We start from the raw sequence: 27653 nt of genomic DNA, 5'->3' as shown, positions 1-27653 counted from the left end.
TTATGAGGCTGTACTAAAGGTGTTAGTTGGGGCCACATCATATGAAAGCATGACCAGGGGTCATTTCCAAAATAACAGACTCACATGGCTGGCATGCTGGTCTGGCTGTTGGCAGGCAGCCTCACTTTCTCCCCACTGGGCTGTGTGATCATCCTTACAACATGTGGCTTGCTTCCCCCAGAGTGAGAAAATCCAGACCACGGCAAATGCTACCAGGTCTCAGGACTGGTCTCCAAAGTCAAGTCCATTACCGTCACAGTTTCTCATTATCAATTCCTACTGATCACACTGGGATCAGTATTGATCCCTTATTCACAGTTGGATGAGAACACACAAGGGGCTGAATACCAGGCAACAAGGGTCACCGGGAGCCAGTCTGGAGGCCAGCTACCATCCATTCACCCAACATGCATGTACTAAGCACACACTGAAGAACTATGGGAACAAAACGGCCCAAATTTGTCTGCTTTCATGATACATATGTTCTAGAAGAGGTGAGAAAGGCAACAGATGTAATCTACAAGTAAATTATATACAGTATACTAGAAAGTGCTAAGTGCTGTGGAGAGAGAGAAAGCACCCTCAGGGGCAGGGGGAGTGCTGGAGTTGGGGCTGTCCACAGTTTCACATAGAGAGATATGGGTGGGCCTCACTCAGGCTTGAAGGAGGAAGAGTGTTCCAGGCACCACAAACAGCAGTCACAGAGGCCTTGAGGTGTGAGTGTGTGCCGTGGGCAAGGAACAGTGAGGCGGTCAAAGTGGCTGTAGGCAGGAGCTGGAGGAGAGGGCTGCAGGAGATGACATGAGGCAAGTAGCAGAGGGGAGAGCAGAGGCCGTGGAGGACATTCCAGGCTCCTGTAAGAGCTCTGAGTTTCACTCTGAAATGTGAAGACACTGGACAGTTCTTAGCAGACAACTGACATGATGTGATCTAACACTAAAAACATCTCATTCTGGTGGCTGACATCAGAACAGACAGGCCAATGGTGGAGGCAAGGAAACAAATTAGGAGGTTCCTGTATAAACCCAGACAAGAGCTGAAGATGGCTTACGGTATTGTGTCGTCAGTGCAGGTGGTTAGTGGTCAGATGCTAGATTCACTTGGCAGGTAATCTAGCACAATTAATTCACCATTCTAGGTAAAGTTTTTATTTAGGATTTCATTATATCTCAGCACTTTGGACTGTCAAATGGTGCCCTAGGGGGCCTTGCAGATGCTGAGAAGATTCATAGGGATTTGCTACCAGAAACTGAGGTGGGACTGATGGGTGCATGCTGCTTTCTGTCCCCGCAGCCCAGTTTTTAAGGGCAGCTGTGTTGACATACATCATTAGGCGGGGGTGAGGGCAACCCTCTTAAGACAGACTAGAAACTTCAGTGCCCTAAAGGAAAAAAACTGAGCATGCACCCACCCACATACACAGTGTAAAACAATACAGCATTTATAAAATTATAAGGAAACTATATTAGGAAAAATATTTGCAATGCACATGAAAATCATTTACTATCCCTAATATTTAAAAACTCAAAAATTCATAGGAAAAAAAAAGTAAAAAAATGGCTACAAGCCATGAAGTAGTACCTCCTTCATCAGATAGTTGTGAGGTTAAAAGGACAACATATATAAAGTGCTTAGCGCAGTTCCTATTACAAAAGAAATGCTCATTATGTTGCCCACTGCTACCACCACCACAACCACCACCGTAGTCACTGCTGCCATCCCAAGATGACTATCACCACCACCATCAGCAACTCCGTCAGTGTCGCCACAGCGTAAGAGCCACCAGCAACGCAAACCTGAGTCAACCCTGTAGGCCAGTTCTAACTCAGCTCTCCCCAGATAAATTCTCCACTTGCAATGACAAACAATATATTACCTTTTCATGATTTTCTATTAGGATCTCAACGACTATGTTCTGAAACTTGATATCCATTATGGCTGCTACAGTTTCTTCCTGAGGACGCAGCAGGGTGGGTCCAAACACCACGCCGAGGTTTGCCACTGTCATCAAATTCTGCTTGTGGTTGTTAGCAACACTGAGAGGAAGCAAAAGAAATGGCACAAATGAGAGAAATAAAATGACAGACAACTGACTTCCTATACCCATCTCATCTTCAGACACCTCCTCTGGTAAGAGCCAGACCTAGGAGTCTGGAGTCCAAAGAGAGACTTTTTTACTCATAGTTTCATCTACCAAAGTTTCAGAAATCTCCAGTGTTAGCCTATTTTGCTATTTCATGATATGCCACCCTTTACAATTCCCATTTTGCCTAAAAGAAACCAACAACCAACCAACCAAAATGGCTTGCCTTCCAAAATATGAACCTTTGCACATTTGAATCCTTGTTCTGCAACTCCAGGTTAACTGGTAATCCCTCTTAGTTACAACTTTTATCCTTGGCTGCTGCTTAAACCACTGTGATCATTAGCATTTTCTCTAGTGCAAATATAAAAACTCCTGACGGCTTTAATACATTTGCAAACACAGCCCAAAATAGATCTAATTTTTTCAAATGAGTAGATCTGTCAGGAAATTCAGCACTTTAGGCTCAAAGCATTTAAGTCCCATCACATCAGACACGTGGCTTGTATTAAGCCAGACTCGCGGCATGAACAGAAATAAAAACACATCCACATATATAGCTGTTTACATTATCACTTATACTCAAAATCCAAGAAATATGCAGGGCCAGGAATATCAGGTCTGAGTAAGCTTCTAAACACATATGCATATTTTTGTATAACCAACTAATCAAAACATATATCTGAAATCCACACCCAGGTCACCATGACCTAGTCATAAAACTTCATTGTTCATTTGCTAGCCCCATGTATAAAAATATACAAAGTTATCTATTGACAACAAGTTAAGTTAGAAGTCAAGGCCATTCAATATTGTTAAGAAAATATTAGGGGCTTCCCTAAATCACCTGTTGGAAGAAGGAAACTATTCATTACTAGAAACTAGAGAGAAATTGGGCAGTGGTGGCAGTTTGCACAGACATACCTCCCTAGCATTTAGTGCTATTTATACAGAGGTTTTTTTTTTTTTTTTCATACAATTCTATAAATGTTTGCACTGTTTCTCTTGGATACTTCTATTTTGTAGGAGAAAAAAGAGATTTGACTGCTTTAAGTACTGGTTTTGAAACTGAGCCTTTACTGAATACTATATTAACTGATTTTATCACCAGAAACGTATTTTTCTTTCATTTTCTAGGGCTAAAAGTCTAATTTCATAAAAAACTCCTCCTCTGAAAGAAATCGTTACATCTGTGAAGCCTGACTGTGGAACAGCCCAATAAAGAAGGGAATTTGCTTTTTTTATTGCTAAGCAACACCTGTAGCATCTGCCACTGATGCTTTGTCCTATTTCTGGTCTACATAAGACTATTTTCATTTCCTGAGATCTAGCTGAATTTCCGGATATTACTTAGAGTTTTCCATTCTACCTAGAACTGTATCAGGTTTCTAGTCTGAAAGTGTTAAAGCAGATAGTTAAGGTTTTACCTGGCGAAGGGGAAATGATTTGGTTCTGAGTCTCAGTTAGAATCACCATGTCTGCATATTTACAAGTTGCTTGTAACACCACTACTTTCAACATCAGCTCCTTTGTGCAGGAAGTGAATTCCATGCTCTTATATTTCCCCTGCCAAATGAGCCAAGTCAGTAGACTTACCCTCTTGTCACAAAAGTCCCTTGTGTATATGAATCAACAAGCTATTTATATATGAAAGCACTTTTAAATTGTAGACCAATATAAAAATATAGGGTTTGGATAATGATCACTTTCACCATCACGCTTCTCAACAGGGCATCTGGCTAAAGCAACTGCGTCTTAACAGGGCTCTCAGACTAGACTCTCTGGGTTCAGCTGCGTCCCGCTTGCCCCCACCAGCTTCTGTCTGCCAATTCAGCGCCACTCAAGTCAGTCCTCTGTTGAAAACTACAATGGCTTCACGCCTCGCTTGGTCGCTGGGAGAGAACACAGTGACACAGTGTATGTGTATGACACAGTGTATGTTCAGGAATGCTTCCACGGTTGGAATGTCCTGATAATGGTGACTATAAACCGTTGATGGGCTCCATTGTTTCTCATGTCAAACTCCTATAACCTACCACAGCTTTTTCCAACTCACTTCTAAGCCTTCTGCCTCCTCCCAGATCTGGTCCTGGGAAAAGGGACTTAATGTTTAAGCTTTGGATTCCTCATCTTTTAAAAACAGGGTGAGTTTCATTTCTAATCTACTTCATGAGGTTGCTATGAAGATTAAATGGATATAAGGTGGGAAATGCAGTGATGATGATTCTATTAATCATTCACTACCCATCTTCTGTCTACTTTCATATCTATCTGCCTTTGTCAATCCTCGCCCTGGAATGTCCTCTTAACCTTCCTTTCTTTGCTTGGCAAACTGCTGATCTGCAAGGCACAGTTCCAATGGTGCCCTTTCTTTCCAAAGTCTCTGACTAGTCTCTTCCCAATCCTCCACCACTTGATGAAGGCAGGCGTGTTGGCCCTGGATTTATTACAAGTTATTAGTGTTTCAACTGTTGCCTTAGGATAGAGACTGTTTTTATTTTAGTTGGTAACACCAGTGCTGAGAGCAGTGCCTGGCTCAGGAGAAACACAACAAATGTTCTCTGTGGTGTTAAAAGATGATGGGAGTTTCTGAGTAGACATTAAACAACTATTCACAACCTAGCTACTTACTTGGAAAACCTCAAACTATTACTGATGATTTTGGGGGAATGTATCTCAACTTTTCAAAGTCTAGAACTGTGTTCCACTGCTTAGATTTAATTAATGAGCAACAGTTACTCTGATTTGTAGACCCCAGTGACCCAAAGGCATTTGGAAAAAAAGTATGGTAACTGTGAATAAGCATTTGTGAATATAAATAAGCTTGAGGCTACCTAACATAATTCATTTCTTTTTTAACGATCCATTTTATTCTAGAACTTACAACACACTGATGTAACTCATAAACTTTTGGGGAAACAGGCTGCACCTTTTACGACTACCTACCATTATCTTCTGGTACACTGAAGCAACAAATTGATCTATCATTTGATTATTACTGCTCACAACTTGGTATAGCTATGTTCATTACTCAAGAATGAATTATTAATGGCTGGAGATCACTTTGCATTCCAGAAAGAAAGGCACAGACCTCAGCCTCTTGCTGGCACCAGCCATCCATTACAGCCTGATGCATTTACCTGTGTGTGGGAGGCAGGCTGGCAGAGTGCTGGGGAGCCTGGTCTAGTTGAGGCCACGGGACTCATTCATTAGTGAGGTCTATAAAATATGGAGAACTTGCTTTCTGGGCTGGTAACTGAGGTGCTTGAGCTCTTCCTCACAGCCCAGAATGTTACATTGAGTCTTGACTTAAAATCCACACACAAAAGTCTCTTGGGCATGACTGCACACCCCACCACGGGAGTCTTTGATAGGCCTTGCCTAGGCCCACAGGGACTCCTCTGTGAGCCTTCTTACATTACTGCCAGTTCTACAGACTTCCTTTGCAGGCAGAAGAGAAACAGCTCCACATGTGCTTTTAACCTGGGAAAGGCCTGCTTCCTTTTGTGACCCATAAGAGTTTGCCACAACGGCTGAGAAACAGGGCATCTATCTCCTGAGGGACGTGACTTCAGGGCAGTTGGTGGGGGTCAACACCCCATGTTCCCTGTAGTTCCCTCAGGAATTATGGTTAATGAGGAAAGAGCACGTTCCAAGGAACATGGCAATGGCAAAGGGGCCTCTTGCTACATTTGCTGCCAGGGAAAATGGATGAGGGCTCTGGATTGGTCTGACATCTTTTGAGAGGCAGAAGATTACTTCCAGATGAAGATGGTGATGGGGAGCATGAGGAGGAGAGAAATAGGAGCCAACTATTTTGGGGCCAGAAATGCAGAGACGCCCATGCTGTCTTAAGGATCACATCTGTTTTTCTAGCGTTTAAATGAGAGCCGGAGCTCTGGAAGTGCTGAGTAGTACTTTATAACTACAGACTGGTCCTGATGTACCAACAATACCTAAGCCTGTTGCTAGGTTTGCAAACAGGTTTCATCTGGAGGCCTGCAGTGCTGTGTCATGGAGTATGCAAGCTGCAACCTGGCTCCATAGGACACAATATGTTGGCAAAGCAGCACTATCTGCAATGGACCGGATGGGTGGAGGTTCCAGCACAGCAACACTATCTGCCTTGCTTTGTTTGTTTGCTTCAGCTTCCAGTGTTAAGAAATGATAACTTAGACTTGTAAGGTGTTTTAGAGTTTACAAGGAGCTCTGCAACATGTTTTTATGTTTGCTTGAACTTCATATAATATGTCTAGAACAGTAGCTCTCAAACCTTCTGACAAGGACCCGTGGTAGGAAATAGATTTCCCCATGTAACATTTCACTAGCACATACATACATATATATACACACAGAGAGAGGTACACACACATACACACATGCATATCAGAAACACAAGTCTCAGAAATAGTGTGATAACTTCTGTTAGTTTTGATTCTACTCATTTTTCTATCTACTAAATCAATTTCACAACTCACTAATGTGTCATGACTTACAGTTTGAAAAGCTTCCTTCTACAGGTAAAGAGTACAAATATCACGTCCAATTTGTAAATACACAGAAATAAAGGCTAAGGGAGACAGTATGGTACAGGGGGTGGAGTCAGACAGAGAGTCCCAGCAGGATGAGAGTAGGCAGGTCGCCTGGCTTCTCTAAACCCCTTTCTTCACCTGTCAAACATGAGCAACAACATCTGCTTCATAAAGTTTGTCACTGTTCAGTCACTCAGTCACGCCCGACTCTTTAAGGCCGATAAAGTAAAACTAGGTGAACTGACCTCTTGGACTGAAACAATGGCTTAATAAATGACAGCTGGTATTGTCCACAGGGGCAGTCAAGACAGTGGTGATGACAATGTGGAAGCAGCAGCAAGTGCCAATTTAAAGTCACACTGTAAGTTGGTGGTGTCACCTGGTGTCACGTTCAGGAATCTCTAGTGGCCTGCTTCTACCTGGGGCAAGGAACCTGTCTCTTCCACCTGTATTTCAAGGGCTAATTTTTTCTTCTGGTTATTCTTTGTTCTTTTCATTTCTACTTTAAAAAAAATTATGATATACTTCAAATCTACAAATAAATTCAAAATATATTGTGACTTAATTTCTATTATTTCCCTATAAGCAACTCTGGGCATGACAGGTTCAGAGCCTCATTGGAAACTATAGCAAAACTCACCACACTCAGGCCTTCCAAGGGTTAGGCCTGCCTGGCAAGTCCTCCCCTAACCATCCAAAGCTCACCTGTCTGCAAGGCCAGCTCTAGACACACCTCTGACAGAAGGGCACACAGAACTCTCTCCTCTAAGTGATTATGTTCACAACCAATCCATGGAACATTTCTACACTGACTGCTTCCCTTCTCATGAGCATCTCAGGACTGTGAGCTGGATCTGGATCTTGAAGTGAGTCCCCTGCAGCACACAGGCAGGGACTGGGAAGGCCTCAGGTTACCAATTAGGAAAGTCATTGTGTGAGTGGGCACTCAAACTGCAATAAATATCACTTATTTCTCTACCATCCTCTCAGGGTTAGAGAAGCTCCATGCCCTGGGGCCAAGAAGGAGTAGCCAGAAATGAAGTTGCTAGAACTATACATTTTTTGTGGTCCCCCAAGGCAAGTTAAGTTTCTAGGGTTGTCACTGTGGTTCCTTCTACCAGCTTAAAATTCATCTTTAGTACGGAGTGGGGAAATGGTGAGGGGAATCCCCACCACCACTGGCCATGCATTTTCTACTAATTCAGACTGTGTGTGCATGATGCCTGGATACCACCTGAACTTAGTGAGACAGGAACAGTCTGGATGGTGCTCAGGAGGCCTCTGCCAAGGAAACCCATCAGAGCCATAAATACAGCTTTGCTGGGCTGTACCGATGGCTGGCACCAGAATGAGAGTTTAAAATAAACTTTTCCATGTACTGACTGGGGTCATGTTCACCAACCATATTTAACATCTCTCTGGGAATGGCTATCCAGTGAGAAGCCAGATTTGAAACTTTGAAACACTAAGGGTTTATGATGGACACTTTTACAGTGCAATCTTCAAGAGAAAGCCTTAAGACAAGTAGGTAAGACTATCACTGTCATTTTATAGATGAGGAAACTGAAGCACTGAAAAGTTAAGTAATTTGCTTGAGGTCGCACTTTAATGAAGGACAGAACCAGGAAAGGAACTCAAGGTGGCTGCAGAGCCCATCATCTTCACGTCAGCACTCTGCTGTGCCCACACAAGTAAGGGTCAGTTCAGCTAGGCTAAAAGACACTCTTCTTTTTCCCACTCAGAAAATCCAACCACAAATGAATATATTGAGGCTGCAGCATGTGGGAGAAAAAGCAATGGTTACAACAGAGAAAAAAAATAAAAGCTTCTCCCTTGATTTACCACCCAAATTACTAAACTGGAAGAAGTGGGAAAAAAGCAAGAGAGAGGAAGAAAAAGGAGAAGAGCCTATGACAGTGCTATGGGACTAAACACCACTTCTACTCCCGTCTTGCAGTGAAAATGGCTTCATGCTTCACAAAAACATGAAAGTGGCAAAATGCCCCTCATACCTGATAGCATTCCATTTGTAGTTGGCGGGCAGAGTCAGATCAAAAGAGTGAACACTTTGAGAGAGAAGAATGAATTAAAAGGAAAAAAGGAGGAATGGCTAAATGGATGGTTTCCAAAGCAGCCCCTCCCCACCCCCAAGACAATTATGGCTGTACATGCATCCCTGCAGGCTGCTCTGCTTTCATCCAAAAGTTCTGTGAATAGCAACGATGTCTTCTCTACTTTCAGTGAAATGTATAATCTATATTTCAGATGGGTAAGCATCACTGCTAAGATGGTAAATATTGACCAATATGACACACATCAGGGCTTCCCTGGTACCTCAGTTGGTAAAGAATCCGGCTGCAATGCAGGAGACCCTGGTTTGATTCCTGGATCAGGAAGATCCACTGGAGAAGGGAAAGGCTACCCACTCCAGTATTCTGGCCTAGAGAATTCCATGGACTGTATAGTCTATGGGGTTGCAAAGAATTGGACACAACTGATTGACTTTCACTTTCACTTTTAATATATGTCAACTTTAATGCCCAATTACAGAGGCCCATTTGGTGCTGAAAATTCTTTAGAGAAAAGGAAAAGGGATTCGGATGAATTTTAAAAAGTCACTGTACCTTTTGGCATGTAGCCTGCAGTCTAAAGTGGAGACTGTTCCAAAATCTGAGTGTGCAACCAACTCTATTTCTACTCTGGTCTCCTCCAATCCAATTCCACTACCTATTTAAAATCCACCAAAGGTTTCTGTTTTAAATTTCAAGTTGAAAACCCTTGGCCTTCAAGATCCTGCCTGATCTAGACCTTCCTCCATCATCTCTCCCTTAGCTCACGGATCCCTGGGCTAAAACTCTAGTTAGGCCTGGGTGCCTTCCTTTCTAATGCCTATCCCCCGATCAGGGAAGCTCTGCAGTCCCTCTTGATCTGGCTCTCTTCTAACTCATCATTCTCTTTTCCCAAAGAGTCTCTCCTGGATACCCCAAGCCCGGTCAGATACCTCATTACAACTCTTAATTCTGCAATTCTCCTTCCTAGCACTTAGTGAATTATGTCATTATTCATGGAATTATCACTGTCTGTCTCCTCCACTTACTAGAAGTTCCAAGAAAACTGGGATGGCATTATCCTCCCTTATTGCTCCATCGCCAGGGCTTAGCACAGAGTTTGCCTGTATTAGGCGTTGGGGGAAAAAGGAACACATGCATGCTTTAGGAGGTCACCTTCCTTTGAGGTTATCAAGGCTCAGTTGCACTAATTAAATTAAATTAAATTCAGTTGCTCAGCCGTGTCTGACTCCTTGCGACCTCATGAACCACAGCACGCCAGGCCTCCCTGTCCATCACCAACTCCCTAAATGCCTGGTTTAAGCTGTCATGTAATCTACTAATGTCTTGCTACCTTTGCCAAGGGGGGACAGCAGTCAGGGGAGTGGCCAGAGCAGCTTACTGCAACACTGACAGCATGTAACAAACCAGTGGCTCTCCTTGGCCACAGTGCTAATCTGGAAGGTACAAAGGCCATAAAATACTCGTAGGGTATAATTACCATTATTACATGACTGCTCTAATATGCACTATAAAATACAGCATGAGTTCACAATGTTATATCAGGCTCTTTTCAATACACTTAAACCTTCTAGGACAGTGTCTCCTGTGGGGAAAAAAAAATCTCACTTTGCCTTTTCTTATCCCGTTCTGCAATTTCATTATTTCCTGCCTGCCTTAGATTATTAAGATTATCATCAACAATAACAGCTACTGACACTGACCAAGCACTTACTGTGAGACAAGTATTAAGCACTCCATTGATTAACTCATTTTATCTTGACAATAACCCTATGAGGTAAGTTCCATTACTGCCCCCACATGAAGAAGCTAAGGCTCAGAAAATCCAGAAATTTGTCTAAGGTCACATACTGGGGGCTACCACATACTGGTGGCTCAGTGGTAAAGCACCCACCTTCCAGTGCAGGAGACATAGATGTGATCCCTAGGTCAGGAACATCCCCTGGAGAAGGAAATGGCAACCCACTCCAGTATTCTTGCCTGGGAAACCCCACGGACAGAGAAGCCTGATGGGTTATAGTCCATGGGGTCACAAAGAGTAGGACACGACTCAGCAACTAAACAATACCACCACATACTGAATAAGTCATATGGTGGGAATTTGATGCCAGGCAGTCTGCAGTCCAGAGCTACTGCTACTAAATGCTCTCTGGCACAATGCAATGCGGGTGTGTATGTGTGTATGAGATATAATATATACAGTATATGGTCTGTCATTTTTATCTCACTGGCCTCTCTTCTTTTCTACATAGCCTAGCCTTAAAGAGAACATGGGTAAAAGGAGAACCAGATTATTTTTAAACAGATGTTTTGAAAGCAAACAAGAATATTAGGTTCATCTCTGCCCATCAACAGTATAAAATCCCTAGGCTTCTCTTCTGGGAGAAAACTAATCTGGGTCATGGGAATTACTGGCCCCCTCTAGAATAGGCCAAGTTTCATTAACAACAAGAATTATACTTTTTCTGCTAAGCTGTCTACTTTTCCTAATTAGTCACTGTCATTTAGAGACTAACAATAGGCTAACCTGCATTCTACTTGCCCTGCAAGTAGAATGTCTCAGCTACTTGGTATCCAAATAGTTCTGTGCAGATGGAAGGCATATCCCTTCAGTCTAGGGGTTAATGGGTGGGCTTCCCCTCTCTGGCCCTGGCTAGATGAGCCTCTGGCCTGCAGCTGTATTCTTGGACCCAGTCCACAGGCCCAGATGAGGAAGCATAGCACTGTCATACAGAAAGACCTGCAGAGAAGCTGGCCCAGGGAACCCTGCTTCCTGGAAAATTACTTAACCATTTCAAATTATATAATAATCCATTCTCAAGTTCAGTGTTGTTATCATTTTCAAAGCATTTTACAGTTTTTAAAGTCCTTTCACATTATCACTGACTGACTTATTTTGAGGCTTATGTTCTCCAGTCTGGAGAGAGATGCCGGAGCACAGAGGAGGCATATTAGATGCTCCTGTGTGTGCCAACCTGATGCCACCAAGCACTGTGAACAGATCAGTCTCTGCTGATGGTGATGTTTCCTTCAGTGGTTCACCTGCCACCTTTAGGTGAGCACTGTCCCAAAAGGCAGGCCCTGGAGAAACTGCCTTAGGACCTTCCACTGCCTATCATGCACAAGGGACTGCTTTAAGTGCTAGGGATAAGGCCATGAAGAAGACGGATGATCCAACCCATAAATTCCCTGCTTTAAAAGCGTATATTCTTTTGTGGTCAAACAGACAATAACCAAATAAAATCTACAGTGGAAAGAGAGCACCGGGGGGCTGTCTGCAGTTTGAGGCATGGTGGTGAGGGAAGGAGCCACTGGGAGGGAGGCATGTGCTAGCAGCCTGAAGGAGGGAAGGAAGCAAGTCATGTGGGTCTCTGGGAAGAGTACTCCAAGGAAACAGAGAGCAGATGCAGGCAGCTGGCAGCACCGGTGAAAGCCAGTGTCCCTGCTGCATAGCCAGCAAAGAAGGTATCAGGAGAAGTTAGATCACGGATTTGGGGGCAGGAAACCTTGGAGGACTTTTCAGGCCACTGAAGCTTCCCCCCCATCCCCCACTCAACGAGATGATACTCCAGGAGAAAATTCTTTTTTTTTTTTTAATGTAATCCAGGAGAAAATTATGACCAGAGGGATAACATAATCAGTTATGCTTCTCTGTAGACTCAGAAAGGTCTCAACTACTAAGACTTAAATGCCTCTAGTCCATGAGATATAAGAGCTGCACAAACTAGCATAATGAAGCCCCGTGAGAGGATGAGTTCGAGACAGGCAAACACCAGAATATGCTACTTCTCATATTTATTTGACTAACTGAAATGTGTCAGCACTGTACTTTGTATCTGTCTGTTAACATGGTCGGTCTCTGAAGCTATTCCACATTTTCCCCTTAGTCATTACGCTAAGTCTTTTGCCAACTTCTCTACAGGCAAGTCCATGAAAGATCAGAATGTTTAGCCAATAAGCTGGAAACCTAGAATACGTAACAGCCTCTAGGTGCTAGTTACCTGCTACCTAGCTAATAGTCACCCACAAAGAGCACCAATATTAAACAAGGCATGTAAACATTTATAAAGCCCATTGAACTGAACCATCTTAACAACCTTTAATTAATTAAAATAACAGATCTGTATGATTAGATCTATTTTACAGATGAAAAGTCAGGGATAAAAGGAACTACATCAAAGGTTAAGGGACTGGCCCTTTTCCATGTGGCTTAGCTCCAATAAGAACAACGGCTCCAAGACTGAACAGTCAGAGGTTTTCACTTTAGTTTGTCATTGCATCTATAAACTGACCATAATCCTTTCATGAGGTACAATCAAGATTTCAAATCCACTGATGGGAGTATAGGCAATGTTACTGAGAGAGAAACTGACAAATTGAGAGCAAGCGAGAGAGAGAGAAAGAAGTATGCATACACGTAAACATGGACACACACTTCTGCACTGGGTAATCTATTTCTTTTCATGAAGATTTTTTAAACAAAGGAAATAGCCCATCTGAATGGCATAGCTTTGAAAAGGAGTGTACTTTCACCTCAGAAAGGATACAGACATAAAATTACATTCCTTGCCATGAACCTGAAACAAATGAGACTTAGGTTGGAAAAGCTGGATTACTGGTACACTGGGCCAACGTACCAAAATGACTGAAATTTATAAACCTACATGGCCTATCAACGAACTTATGAACTACATGTGGATAGGCAATTAACAGAGAAAATTATTATTCAAGGTGTCCTGAAAAATTCATGCCTCTTCATACACAAGAGCTGACACCCCCTGGAAAAGTTCTGGAGATCAGTTATGATCAATGAAAAATGAAACCCTAGATCTCTAACATCCATGAACAATCACATGAGTAGAACATCATTTTTATATATGTTTACATTTCTGATGCTAAAGAATACAATTCTTTAAAAAATATTCAACAACATATATTTCACAACTCATAAAAATTAGAAAAAAAATCTGAGTGAATTACATCTTAATACATCTCCATTAATACATCTTAATACATCTCCCATTCCTGAAACTCTACACCACCATCTAGCTTCTTGCTACACCTAAACTGTTATCTCCTAAAATGTCAATGTAGTCCAAGCTGAAGTGAAATAGCAGCTCATCTTATTTATCTATACATATAAAATGTATTTATATATAGTGGTGCATGTTAGAATACGAGTGAATACACCAATACTTCTGTTACATTTATTGCCTCAATCACAAAAATAGATTCACCAGGGAATTATGCCAGGAGAGTTCTTACTTCACATGCCAGGCAAAACCTGGTTTATCCTCATAGGCAGCACCAAACTGAATTCTGCTACTCTGGAAGCAAATTATAAAACAAAGTACAGTGTCGACAAACAGGAATTACAGATCCAGTGTGTGAAAACTAACAATATCACTAGGCAGAGAACAGCAAATAAGCCTGGGAAGAGACACAAATGACTCAAACAGTGCAGTTGAGATCTGGGCCCCAATCCCCCACCCTTCAGGCTCTTGGTGAGTATCATTCACAAAGCCCAAATCCAGTACTTTTTGATGAGGAAGTCAAGGTGTTTAGTGACAAGCTTCTGGAATGCTTCCAATTGTGCAAGCATCAAAGCCTAACACCTTAGCTCTTGTCATCCTGTTCTGCCCAGCCTGTTGGAAAAGGTGGGTGAAGAACGCCAAGCTGCTGGCAGTGGAGACGAGAAGAGACTGTGGCACAGGCTAAACAAACACTCTGAGGAAACAGTGGCACCCAAGCCCCAGGAGAAATGCCATCAAGAAGTAACTTCAGCAGACCAATCTGGATGTGTGTAATCCCGCAAAGATGAATCAACGTAATGAAGATTGGGTACTCAGGTAAAACCAAACCCCTCACTGTGGCCCATGTGGTTTGACCCTGCCTATCTGTCTAACCTCAGGTCATGTGGTTCTGCTCTCACCCTAAGCTCCAGCTCCCCTGGACTCCTGCAGCCTCTTATACCTAACGACGTATGATTCAACAACTAGGACAGCCCACAACTCCTTCTAAGCACTGAGGCAGGGAGCCAGAATGGCAAGATCCCCGTTTCCGACATACTGGCATTCTGTTCCAACTGGAAAGACAGTACATAGTACATTAGTAAGAATATCAGACTGTGAAAGTGACAAGAAGATATGAAACAGGAGCATGTGATAAAAAACAGTGAGGAGCACCAATCTAAGTAGACTAGGGAAAGCCTCCCTAAAGGGAAGATGGGTGAGCTGAGCCTGTTCATCAGAGTGCAGTCTGTAAGTCTACAGACGAGGAGACTCCAAAGCACATGTATAAACACACAGGCAAGTAAGAACTATCTTCAACCACAAACATCAGAGCCTGCCTGAGACCTCTTTAAAAGTTACATGCTAAAGGAGTCTGGTTCCTCTTCCGCAGGAATCCCGAAGTCTTTGTCAACAGCTGTTTAACCCAAGTGGAAGCCCTGGGATCTTTGCCAATCCTATGGTTTCCCACACAATGATGGCAACGCCCTGCAGCTTCGGCAGCTCACCCCACCCCATCCACCTCTGTGGCCCCAACCCAGTTCGGAAGCGGCTCTTCTGAAAACATGTCACTAGCAGATCTACTGCTCACTCTTGCAAACAGAAGGCCACCTCCCAGAATTTACATGGAAGCAGAAAATCGCGTGGAAGGAGAAAATCCTGGTGACAGGTGCCAGCATGTGGCTGGGCTATGTAAAAAGCTAAGTAATCATTAAACAGGGGCAGGAAATAAACAAAGGAGAAACCCATTAGAAAGATCAAGTATGTGTGGAAAACTTGAGCGGGGGGAAGTAGCAAGGTTCAGGGTGTCCTGCTACTCTGTGGAAGGTAGGATTCCACAGAAGGTAGGAGAGCGTTCATTAAATAAAAGTAAAAAATATATATAAAAAATCACTTGAACTCCCTAAAACAAGTCTTCTCTATGAATTGGTATTGGTGCTTAAAAAAAAAACAAATAGCAAGAGGCTTCAAGAAGTCAGAGCACAGTTCTAGATGTGACTGTCTCCTGAAGCCTCAGTGCAACTGTAAGTTCTTTAGACTCCTGACCCACTGAAGGCAGGATGCCTGTAGGGGCACCTTGGGCATCAAATGAGTGAGCCAATGAGTCAGGCTGTGAACCACAGTGGTCAGCTCAGCACAGGCAGTATCTTTGATTTACAGATCTCAGAGCCTCCTGCAAGGATGGTGGTCCTGCAAGGTTATGACATCTGGCTACATACACACAAACGCACACACACACGCGCGTGTGTGCATATACCCACGTGTATGCATACACAACCCTACCTGGATGTACACTCCCTTAAACATGCACACCCCCAAATATGACTCCCCGACCCTCAGCACAGATGCAGAGTGTGAAATTTACAAAATAAAATGTTTCTATCTCCCTTAACACAGAATCAGTAAATGTCATTAGATGTCTTTCAGGTGTAGTGGCCATTTAAAAATAGTTATCCTTTACTCTCTCTCTGTGTTATCATCAGGGAGAAAAAAACTAAGACTTGACTCCCTCCCCTGCCTGTTTTTTGGTTTTTTTTTTTTTTTTTTTGGTATTATAAGTGAAAAGCATCCATTGTGGTATAATGAAAAAGGCAGTAAAACACAAAGAAAATAAAAATCACTCATAATTCCACTGATTAGAAATAACTAAGTTTCACCCAATTTTTTAAGATTGACCTATTATGCCCTATGCTTTTCCCAGGCACACATACATACATGGATACAGACATGTATCTTAATACAAGCCAGAATCATACTGTATGTACACAGTTTTATAACCTGTTTCTATTGCTCTACTATGAATTTTTCACATATCATTCACTGTCCTATTCTACATATTTAAGGTTTATAGTATTCTACTGTATGGATCTGGACTTCCCTGGTGGCGCAGATGGTAAAGCATCTGCCTATAATGCGCGAGACTCGGGTTTAATCCCTAGGTCGGGAAGATCTCCTGGAGAAGGAAATGCCAACCCACTCCAGTACTCTTGCCTGGGAAATTCCATGGAGGGAGGAGCCTGGTGGGCTACAGTCCATGGGGTCGCAAAGAGTCGGACACGACTGAGCAACTTCACTCACTCACTCACTGTATGGATATTCCATAATTTATTTAAGAAATCCTCTTTTATTGGATAATCCAACTGTTTTCAATACTGGCACATCTTTCTTTCTCTAGAATAAATTCACAGAAGTGGCATTTCTGGATTAAAGCATATAAATACTTTTAATATACACTAGCAAACTGTCATCTAGGAGACTTCTATCCATTCACACCCCCACCTAGAATGTTTTAGCTCTCTGAGCCCTAACGCAATACTATTTTGAAATTTTTAATAAGTAGTAAATGATATTGTACCTATCTCATTTTAAGTTGCATTTCTTTGATTAGTTACAGTATTGACTTTTTCCCAACTGTTTATTGACTCAACAACTTTGCTAAGGGTCCAAATAAAACAGTTAGTCTTCTACAGAGCAGACCAAAAGTCTCAGGTAAAATAATAAGATACACCAGGCAAAGATGGCATCTTACTATATTTTAAAAAATAAACACAATTCTACATCTATTAAAGCATTTTTGTAATTATAATTCATCTATTGTTCATGCAATTTAATGGGCAAGGAAAAAAAAAACATCAAATTCCTCTCTATGAGGCCAGGAAAGGGAGAATTTCCCTGGCCCAGCATTTGGTGCAGAACAACTGGGTCTACAGGAGGGAAGTGTTCATCGGTGTGTGCCTCGTTCATCAATGTAAGCCTTATTCATCAATGTATGCCCAGTACCTGGCAGGACAAGCACTTAATATTTGTGGGCTATTCTCAGGCTGGTGGTCAGGGGAGTTGAAGGAACTCAAGCTTCAGAATATCAGCACTGCTGATTTCAATATATTGCACCCATGCCAATGGGTACCAGGGCACTTGGGAGGCAGCATATAAATGATGCGGCTGCCAAAGAGGCCAAAAAAGGATCACCGTCCCCCTCTAATCTACTTCACAGGGAGGTTGTAAGGACAGAGCAACAAAGAGAGGTGAAAAGGGTTCTGAAGACTATCTGGTGCTGTGCCAAGTGGGATGAGGAGAAGGAGGACGCAGAGAACAAATTTAAACAGAAGCCTCGAGGAGGCAGGATTGATGGGTACATGCAGAGACTGCGTTATACTGAAGCAAGTCTTGGTATGAAACCAGCCTTTCTGCTCTGGTATCCTATGAGTTGTGTATGGAGACAGCCTGTCTCCATGGACCCTGGGTGGGTGATAAAAACGGCATGGAGTGTAACCAGGGTACAAAGTCCTGAAAATAGACCTCTAACTGTGGGCTGTGGGGTCGCACAGAGTCGGACACGACTGAAGCGACTTAGCAGCAGCATGGCTATTGGGCTCTTATTTATCATACAAAGGTTCTTCTTTATAGATTTTTCTTTCCATCTAGAGCATTTTACAGCTTCTCTAGGACATGCATTTGTGTGGAGTTAGTTTTATTTCTCTTTTTGGAATTTGCTGTGACTACTGAATCTGATGTTTCAGATCTTTCAGCTTAAGGTCCAATAGGAAGTCAGCTATTAGCAGAACTAAGCATGGTTGTGCACATTTTATGAGGGTCAGCATTTTGAGTTGGGAGAGAAAAAAAAAATCCTATGATAAGAACTTATTCTAGGGAAGAGTTGAAAAAAAAAAAAAATACCCACACGGCTTTTGCATGTTTGGGATTCAACACAGAGGTCTTTGGTGAAGGAAACCTCTTGAACAGCTGGGTGGCATTTCTATAAGGCCCTGACAGGAAAAATCCACACTCTGGTAATTCCTGACCAAGCAGATTGGACTTCACTAGGCAGGAGCCCTGAGCCTGAGATGCAGGAAGGTGGTGGGGGGAGAGAGTGGATGACAGTTTGGAAGGGATCTGGCGTGTGCCAAGAGCACAGGAGTGCCCCCACCCATGCACATACTAGACGGGACAGAGAGGGGCCTGAAGGTCCGTGCCCTTGCCGCCGCTGTCTTCCAGCTCCATGAACAACCTGGCCATGTATATATAACAGACACACTCAATTATGAAACATGGCAGTAATCACTAGAAGTGAGCCTGCAACCCTAAGCTCCTGTTGCAAAGGCTACTGCTGCTCCTGATTTCTGCTCCCCGCCCTCCAACTCCTGTACTACCAATGCCACTGAAGCCCTCCCAGAGACTAGAACCTGTTGCCATGGTACCTGCTTTCCCCACTCTCAGGGAGGGCATGCTCCAAGCCATTATGAAAATAAAAAGCTTTTATGTTTCACCTCACCTCCTGTTTCTCTGTCTTGTCCAGTTAAATTTGAGTAGTGCTCACAGCAGAAATTGAAATGTGGGCATTTCAATTACAGCAATAACAAAAAATTAATAATCCAGTTTCCACAAAGAGGGAAGGTACAAAATAACTGTTCAAAGGAACAGTGTATATGTGTTTGGGTTAGGTAGAGGGGAAAAAGAAAGAATGAAAAGTAATTAAAGAAAGACATTCTCTGAAGATCATTAGATCTGACAGACACCAAAGCAATGTCTGGTTGTTTGCTGAGGAAAAGAGTAAGAAAAGTCAGTAATGGTAATGGCTGATGAGAAAGAGTCCCCCAGAGGGCTGAGAAAACAATCCCCCTTTGTTAACAGAAACCAAAAGGAGTGAGAGCTGTCTGGAAGCCTAACCAAAGACACATTTAAGGACTAGACCCCTGGAGAGAAATCCAAGGTGATGTATCAGTCACAACCCTGTATTACGGGACTTATTGGTACCCACCATGGAATGCAGAATGAAAAAAATAATGAGAAAGCAATAAGGACAGTTGTACCATGAGTGGAGCAACTTTCTGTACTGTCCTTACCTCTAAAAAGGCATCCCTCCTGCCAGCACTCATTCCCATTCTCTCCTAACTCTGAGGTTATTGTCCATGAGGGAGCTGACCTGGCATGTGACTCCCTCCCAGGGATGCTTCCCAAGTAAGGAAAAGCTTCAGACCTCTATTTAAGTCCAGAAAACGGAGAGAGATGCATTGATCCACAAGGAGAAAGCAGCAGCAAAGGAGAAACTTGGTTAAGTCCAGACCGCACCAAAGATGTTGAGGTTTCTTCTCCTGCTCACAAAGCCAGAGAAGTCCCTAAGGCAACTGCCAAGCAGTAACTACTCTAGTTCGGTGCCTGGAATATCAAAAGACAAGAGAAAGAATACTAACCCTCCACACTCAGACCACTGGAGGTGACTAAGCCTAAAATTAGAGGTGATAATAAGTAGAACAAATAATGTCCAGCTATAAAATGCCATGCCTAATGGTTATCAGTCTAAAACGCACTTTAACAACAGAGAAGTTCAAGGAGAAGAAAGTCGGCGTCACTGAACTTGCTCATGCTGTACCAGGACTTATGTTGCCAAGCACAAGGCTAGAGACAGAAAGTTCATTCACTACTTTCTAATGCCATGTGGGCCATGGCTGTGTGGCCTTTTCTTTATAAGATCCCTTTATATTGAAGATATAAAGAGATGTGGGATCTCTTTATATTGAAGAGATCATTACAGATTCTCTCTTTATTTCTAGAGTGTTCTGCAGCTTCACTAAGATATCTATTTGTGTGGACGTAGTTTTATTCTATCCGTTGGATGTGTGATTACTGAATCTGATGCTTCATATCTCTCAATTTAAGAAAATTCTCAGCCCTAAACTCATCAAATATTACCTCATCCTATTCTCTTTAGTCTCACCTTCTAGCACATCTTAGAGACGTATTTTCATTCTGCCTTCCATGTCTCTTCAAATATTTTGTTTCATTATCTCTCTGAACTGCAGTCTAGCAATCTTCTAAAATACATATTCCAGTTCATTAACTCTCTCATCAGCTTTGTTTAATTTGGTATTTATTTGGAGTTTTTATTTTTAATGATTTTTAAAATTTCTGTAAGTTCTATTGATTCTTCCAATGCAGCCTATCCTTTTGGGTTTAGTCCTTTCTTTATGTTTTTGGTTGTTCAGTTGCTAAGTCATGTCCAGCTCTTTGCGATCCCATGGACTGCAGCACACCAGGCTTCCCTGTCCTTCACTATCTCCCAGAATTTGCTCAAACTCACGTCCACTGAGTTGGTGATGCCATCCAACCATCTCATCCTGTCACTCCCTTTTCTTCCTTCCCTCAATCTTTCCCAGCATCAGGGTCTTTTCCAAAGAGTTGGCTCTTCACATCAGGGGACCAAAGTAGTGGAGCTTCAGCTTCAGCATCAGTCCTTTCAATGAATATTCAGAGTTGATTTCCTTAAGGAGTGACTGGTTTGATCTCCTTGCGGTCCAAAAGTCAAGAGTCTTCTCCAACACCACAGTTCAAAAGCATCAATTCTTCAGCATTCAGTTTTCGCTTTTTTTTCTGTAGTAATTTATTTTATTAAAAATTTTTTTAATTTAAATTTATTTATTTTAATTGGAGGCTAATTACTTTACAATATTGTATTGGTTTTGCCATACGTCAACATGAATCCGCCAGAGGTGTACACGTGTTCCCTATCCTGAACCCCCCCCCCCCACCTCCCTCCCCATACCATCCCTCTGGGTCATCCCAGTGCACCAACCCCAAGCATCCTGTAACCTGTATCAAACCTAGACTGGCGATTCGTTTCTTATATGATAGTATACATGTTTCAATGCCATTCTCCCAAATCATCCCACCCTCTTCCTCTCCCACAGAGTCCAAGAGACTGTTCTATACATCTGTGTCTCTTTTGCTGTCTTGCATACAGGGTTATCCCACTCCAGTACTCTTGCCTGGAGAATCCCAGGGATGGGGGAGCCTGGTGGGCTGCCGTCTATGGGGTCGCACAGAGTCAGACATGACTGAAGCGACTTAGCAGCAGCAGCAGCAGCAGCATACAGGGTTATCATTACCATCTTTCTAAATTCCATATATATGTGTTAGTATACTATATTGGTGTTTTTCTTTCTGGCTTACTTCACTCTGTATAATTGGCTCCAGCTTCATCCACCTCATTAGAACTGATTCAAATGTATTCTTTTAAATGGCTGAGTAATACTCCATTGTGTATATGTACCACAGCTTTCTTATCCATTCATCTGCTTTCTTTATGGTTCAACTGTCACATCTGTACGTGACTACTGAAAAAACCATAGCTTTGACTATATGAACCTTTGTCAGCAAAGCGATGTCTTTGCTTTTAAATACACCATCTAGGTTTGTCATAGCTTTCCTTCTAAGGAGTAAGCACCTTTTAATTTTATGGCTGCAGTCACCGTCTGCAGTGATTTTGGAGCCCAAGATAATAAAATTTGGACTTTTTCCCCTCCTATTTGCCATGAAGTGATGGGACTGGATGTCATGGTCTTCGTTTTGTGAATGTTGAGTTTTAAGCCAGCTTTCTTACTCTCCTCTTTCACCTTCATCAAGAGACTCTTCAGTTCCTCTTTGCTTTCTGTCATGAGAGTGTGTCATCTGCCTGTCTAAGGTTGCTGATATTTCTCCCAGCAATCTTGATTCCAGTTTGTGATTTATCCAGCCTGGCATTTTGCATGATGTACTCTGCATAGAAGTTAAATAAGCAGAGTGACAATATACAGGCCTGATGCACTCCTTTCCAAATTTGGAACCAGTCTGTAGTTCCATGTCTGGTTCTTACTGTTGCTTCTTGACCTGCATACGTTGCTCAGGAGACAGGTAAGGTGGTCTGGCATTTCCACCTCTTCCAAAAGTTTTCACAGTTTGTCATGATCCACACAGTCAAAGGTTTTAGCATAGTCAATGAAGCAGAAGTAGATGATTTTCTGGAATTCCCTTACTTTTTCTATGATCCAACAGATATTGGCAATTTGATCTCTGGTTTCTCTGCCTTTTCTAAATCCAGCCTGTACATCTGGAAGTTCTTGGTTCAAATATTACTGAAACCTAGTTTGAAGGATTTTGAGCATTATCTTGCAAGCATGAGAAACAAGTGCAATTGTACGGTAGTTTGAACATTCTTTGGCATTGTCCTTCTTTGGGATTGGAATAAAAACAGACCTTTTCCAGTCCTGTGGGCATTGCTGAGTTTTCCAAATTTGCTGGCATATTGAGTGCAGCACTTTCACAGCATCATCTTTTAGGATTTGAAATAGCTTAGCTGAAATTCAAACACCTCCACTAGCTGCTTGCAGTAATGCTTCCTAAGGCCCACTTCACTTCAGATGCCAGGATGGATGGCTCTAGGTGAGTGACCACACCATCATTAAGACCTTTTTTGTCTAGTTCTTCTCTGAATTCTTGCCACCTCTTCTTAATCCCTTGCTGTTTCTGCTATTGTGCATAATTCTGCTATTATGTCCATCTTTGCATCAAATGTTCCCCTGGTATCTCCAATTTTCTTTTAGAGATCTCTAGTCTTTCACATTCTATTGTTTTCCTCTATATCTTTGCATTGTTCACTTAAGAAGACTTTCTTATCTCTCCTTGCTATTCTTTGGAACAGTACATTCAACTGGGTATATCTTCTTTCCCTTTCTCCTTTGCCTTACACTTATCTTCTTTTCTCAGATATTTGTAAGGCTTCCTCAGACAACCACTTTGCTTTCTTTATGTTTTTAATCACATATATTTTACAGTCTCTATGGGATTTTTCTGTTACTGTTTTATTATTTGCATTTTTAAAATTCTGATACTCCTGTACATTACTCCCACTGACTCTAGTTGATAACAGATTATTTTCCTGTGTGTTTGATTCTGAACTTATCTATAGAGGAGCTTTATTTATGGAAATACTAAGTACTTCAGATCAAGTACATACTCAAGAAGTATCACTGAGTGATGTTGGTAAAATAAATTTGAATGAGGTCATAAATTTCCTTACAGATCCCAGGCTGAGATAGTAAAGTAAATTCCCTACTGTACTCTTGTGCTACAAAGTAGATTAAAAATAAAATCCAAGGCACATTTTTGATGAGAGTGAGGCTGTCCAGGATCCCAGATTAAGGCAGGAAGGAGTCTCAGTTTTAACTCCTCCTATCCTCAAGCAGCCCCCAGGTCTCATCTCCATCCACACAAGATTTTAAAATCCAAGGTAATTGGCACTGATTACCTGACATTCCTCTAACTTCCCAATGCCTATCCCTACCATCCTAGGACAGTTACAGTGTCAGCAGGCTCTTATTAATTAATTTTCTAGGGAAAAGTAACTTTTGCTTGACTTTGTACTTACTACTGATGAGGATTCAGTCTCTGGGAAGATAGATTTCAACTTGTGTTAAAATGGGTAAGTTTGCATAGATTTTTGCCTAATAGAGAGGCAAATAATTACTGTCCAGGAGATAAAATAATCTCATAAATTAAGATTTTTATTGTCCTACTGAACATTAACCAGTTACCAGTTATGAACCTAACTCACTGATCTTATTTTCAGTGCTTTTTTCTTTCATCAACTATATAAATAAGTTTCTCCCATTCTCTTTTGAGATGCTTTATATTTCTACCAGGAGCCTCATAAATCTTTGACATGTGCTCTTTCTATATTTTTAAAAAAATATTTAAAAATTTTTTTGAAAACTGTACACTAACTCTATTGGGAATCTATCATATGTAAGGCAAAGCGTTAACTTCTTTATATATTTTGTATGATTAAATTCAATTCCCATGAGGGAGGGGTGATTATTCCACTTTGACAGATGAGGAAACTGAGGCCCGGAGAAACTGAGTAATCTATTCAAGGTCACCAGGCCAAGAAGGAACTGAGCTATGATTCAAATCCTATGTTCTCTTTTTTTTTTAATTTGTTTTTTAATAGGAGGAAAATTACTTTACAAGCTCATGTTCTTTTGTCTTCATAATGTAATGAAGTGATATTATTTTCCTATAACATCTACCCACCGGTGTTAACACCACAAGGAGTTGTCCCTTCCTTTTCAAGACAAAATATTCCAGCTAATGTAAATTAAAACCACACTAACTTTTAATAACAAGAAAATAATTTGAAGGTAAATAATTCAATCTGTGTTTCACATTTACCTTACACACAACTTAATCTCCTACTGATTATTCCCATGAACTGATTTTATGTTAAAGTTGAACTTGCCACTAAAGGTAATATAATTATTTAAAAAGTAACAGGTATGCTACCCAATGCAAAGACCAAGGAAGTCTATATGGTTTGTACTGTAACACTTCAACTTATGGTGAAATATACCAAGCACATCTGTAGAACAGGAAGAGTCTAAGAGAGAATTTAAAAAGAGAATTCTAAACTTTGAATTCCAAATTATTTAATTATACAGGCTCTCAAAAACAGAAAACAAGAAAGAGCTGCAACCAGCTCTTCTCAATAAGTAAAAAGGTATAGTATAGAATTCTGAGAAGTTAGGAACCTGAGTTTGAGCTACTTTTTAAAAATTGAAGTTCCACAAAAATAAATTTTCAAAAATCTCCAGATTTGTGTAATCTTAAAAAAAAAAAAAGCCCCACTGAAACTGTCATCAAACAAGATATACTGAAGATATCTGAATCAAAAAATACTAGATATTAATAGGCAACACACAGGAATTTTCAGGTAAGTTCTGCAATCATAGTAAAAGCGAAAGTGTTAGTCACTCAGTTGTGTCCCACTCTTTATGACCCTATGGACTGTAGCCCGCCAGGCTCCTCTGTCCACAGAATTCTCCAGGCAAGAATACTGGAGATGGTTGCCATTTCTTTTTCCAGGGGATCTTCCCTGACCCAGGGATCGAACCTGGGTATCTTGCATTGCCAGATGGATTCTTTACTATCAATCATAGAATTCCTCAAATTCTCAGGGTATTACTTCTATAGAAGTAATTTGCTTTAACATACAGGAAATTTCTTCAAATTCTTTCCTTGTTCTTCTTAAAGGAAGAGGCTGGAATAATCATATTTAATAGAAGGCGATTTTGGTTTAAGCTGTTAACAGGGGTTTTCATAGTGTGGTCCACGGACTCCTGAAGGATCTCCAGGACCTTTTCAAGGCTTCCATGAGATGCAATAACAAGTGTATGTAAAAATGCTCATGCCTTAGCACTAATCCAGCAGTGGCACCAAGCTGTACCAGTAATCACTGTACTCTTCACCACCACAGATTCACATGTTAAAGAAAAAAACAACAAAAAAAATACCCTAGAGAAAGAGGTGACAATTATTAATATGATTAAATCCTGTTTACTTAGCACACATTTTTAAAAATTTATATATATATATATTTAACTTTCTATCTTGTATTGGGGTACAGTTGATTAACAATGTTGTAATTTCAGGTGAACAGTGAAGGGACTCAGCCATACATATACATACATCCATTCTCCCCCAGACAAATATTTTTTATATTATAATGAATAGGACACAGGCACGAAGTACTTCTATTACACACCAGAACTGACTTGAGGGAGAGCAGTTGTGCAATTATTTGAGCTGCAACTAAACTAACCTCTTTTCTCATGAAACACCATTTTAGCTTGAAAGAACAACTGAGAAACTGTGGTTATTCAGACTTCGGTATTTGGCAGACATTTTTCTCAGAAATGAACCAAGTTGAGTCTGTCACTGCAAGGAAAACAACTGACAGTATTTGGTATAACGGTAAAATTAATTCTTTCAAGCAGTAAGTATAATTTTAGAAAATTTGGATTTGCCACCATGAGTCTGACAGGTTCCCAATACTTAAGAACTATCTGAAAAATGTGATCGATGGTGATACTAATAAATACTATTAAAAAAATTGTATGATGAAATATGCCCACACTGGAAGATTTTAATCAGTATTTTTCAAATGACCAAAGTACATTTAAAAATATCATGCATGGGTAAAATCATGCATCCTGGGTTTTATAATCTTATGCATCTCAAACTAATAAATTTAACCATTCTGTCAAAAGCCAGGATGATACAACGCACCCTATATGCCATACTGTGATAGGCCCTGGGAACAAAGGGGTGAGCAAAACCAAGTGGTCCCTGAACTCTGCACTCTTGCAGGATTCATACTTCAGTAGATGATAAACATTCATCAGACAATGGCTCACATTAAAGAAATGGTACAGTAGTTGAGAGTCCTCTATGAAGGAAAGTTTACAACCTCAGAAGCATGAAAGGTGTGTGAAGGTGTGAAGTCGCTCAGTCGTGTCCGACTCTGCGACCCCATGGACTGTAGCCTACCAGGCTCCTCCCTCCATGGGATTCTCCAGGCAAGAGTACTGGAGTGGGTTGCCATTGCCTTCTCCAGGGGATCTTCCCGACCCAGGGATGAAACCCGGGTCTCCCGCATTCCAGGCAGATGTTTTAACCTCTGAGCCACCAGGGAAGCCCAGAAGCATGAAAAACAGAAGACTTAACTAAACTGAAGATGGAAAGAAGAGTTCCAGAGGACCAGCTGCACCAACTTCACCTGGGAACTTGTCAGAAATGCCAGATCCCAGGCTCTTCCAAGAACTGCTGAAGGAGAATCTGCATTTTAATAAGCTTTCTAAGTCATCCCACTTTAGAAGCACTCACTGTTCTAAACAATATACAGGCGTTCATTCTATGAAGGAAGAATACTCTTGAACAGGTAACAGTCCCAGGCCCTATGGTCAGAGGAGGGTGTGTTTGAAGAACTCAAAGAAAGCTATAGTGGCTGGAACAGAAAGAGCCTGGGAAGGATGGTACCAGAGCTCTCAGTGGCTGGCAGACACTGAACCTGGGCACGAGTAAACAGAGGGATTAGAATGCTACCTCCTGAACTCCATCAGACAGGCCTTCCGGCACTAAACTGATTTTAAAACAAACCCAACAGTTAGATTCTCATCCTTTTATAGTTGCCAAAGGGCAAATTCCTTTAATTCCAATGAAAGAACCAGGCTCTTATAGCACAAGTGGCAACAGCTCTGGTTCCCCACAGTGAAACAATAGGGCAGCTTTGCAAAGCCTTAATATGAAATGTGTGTAAGAGATCATATTAACTTCTTGATGCATCGGAGGCCCCTCATTACTAGCAAGGTCT

General features: G+C 41.6%; 1 protein-coding gene across 2 annotated transcripts in view; it reads right to left on the bottom strand.

Moving 5' to 3' along the window:
- ARHGAP26 (Rho GTPase activating protein 26) overlaps positions 1 to 27653 on the bottom strand; it is a 475905-nt gene that overhangs the window by 104037 nt on the left and 344215 nt on the right. For both annotated transcript variants that reach the window (XM_052642542.1, XM_052642543.1), the window contains exon 18: positions 1877 to 2036. In XM_052642542.1, coding sequence (XP_052498502.1) covers positions 1877 to 2036 — 160 coding nt within the window. The remainder of the gene's footprint in view (positions 1 to 1876; positions 2037 to 27653) is intronic.

This window comes from Budorcas taxicolor, chromosome 7 (genome assembly GCF_023091745.1).
Source record: "Budorcas taxicolor isolate Tak-1 chromosome 7, Takin1.1, whole genome shotgun sequence".
In the NCBI taxonomy this organism is placed as follows: domain Eukaryota; kingdom Metazoa; phylum Chordata; class Mammalia; order Artiodactyla; family Bovidae; genus Budorcas; species Budorcas taxicolor.
The sequence above is the reverse complement of the archived record's forward strand: the minus strand, read 5'-3'. Positions and strand labels throughout refer to the sequence as shown.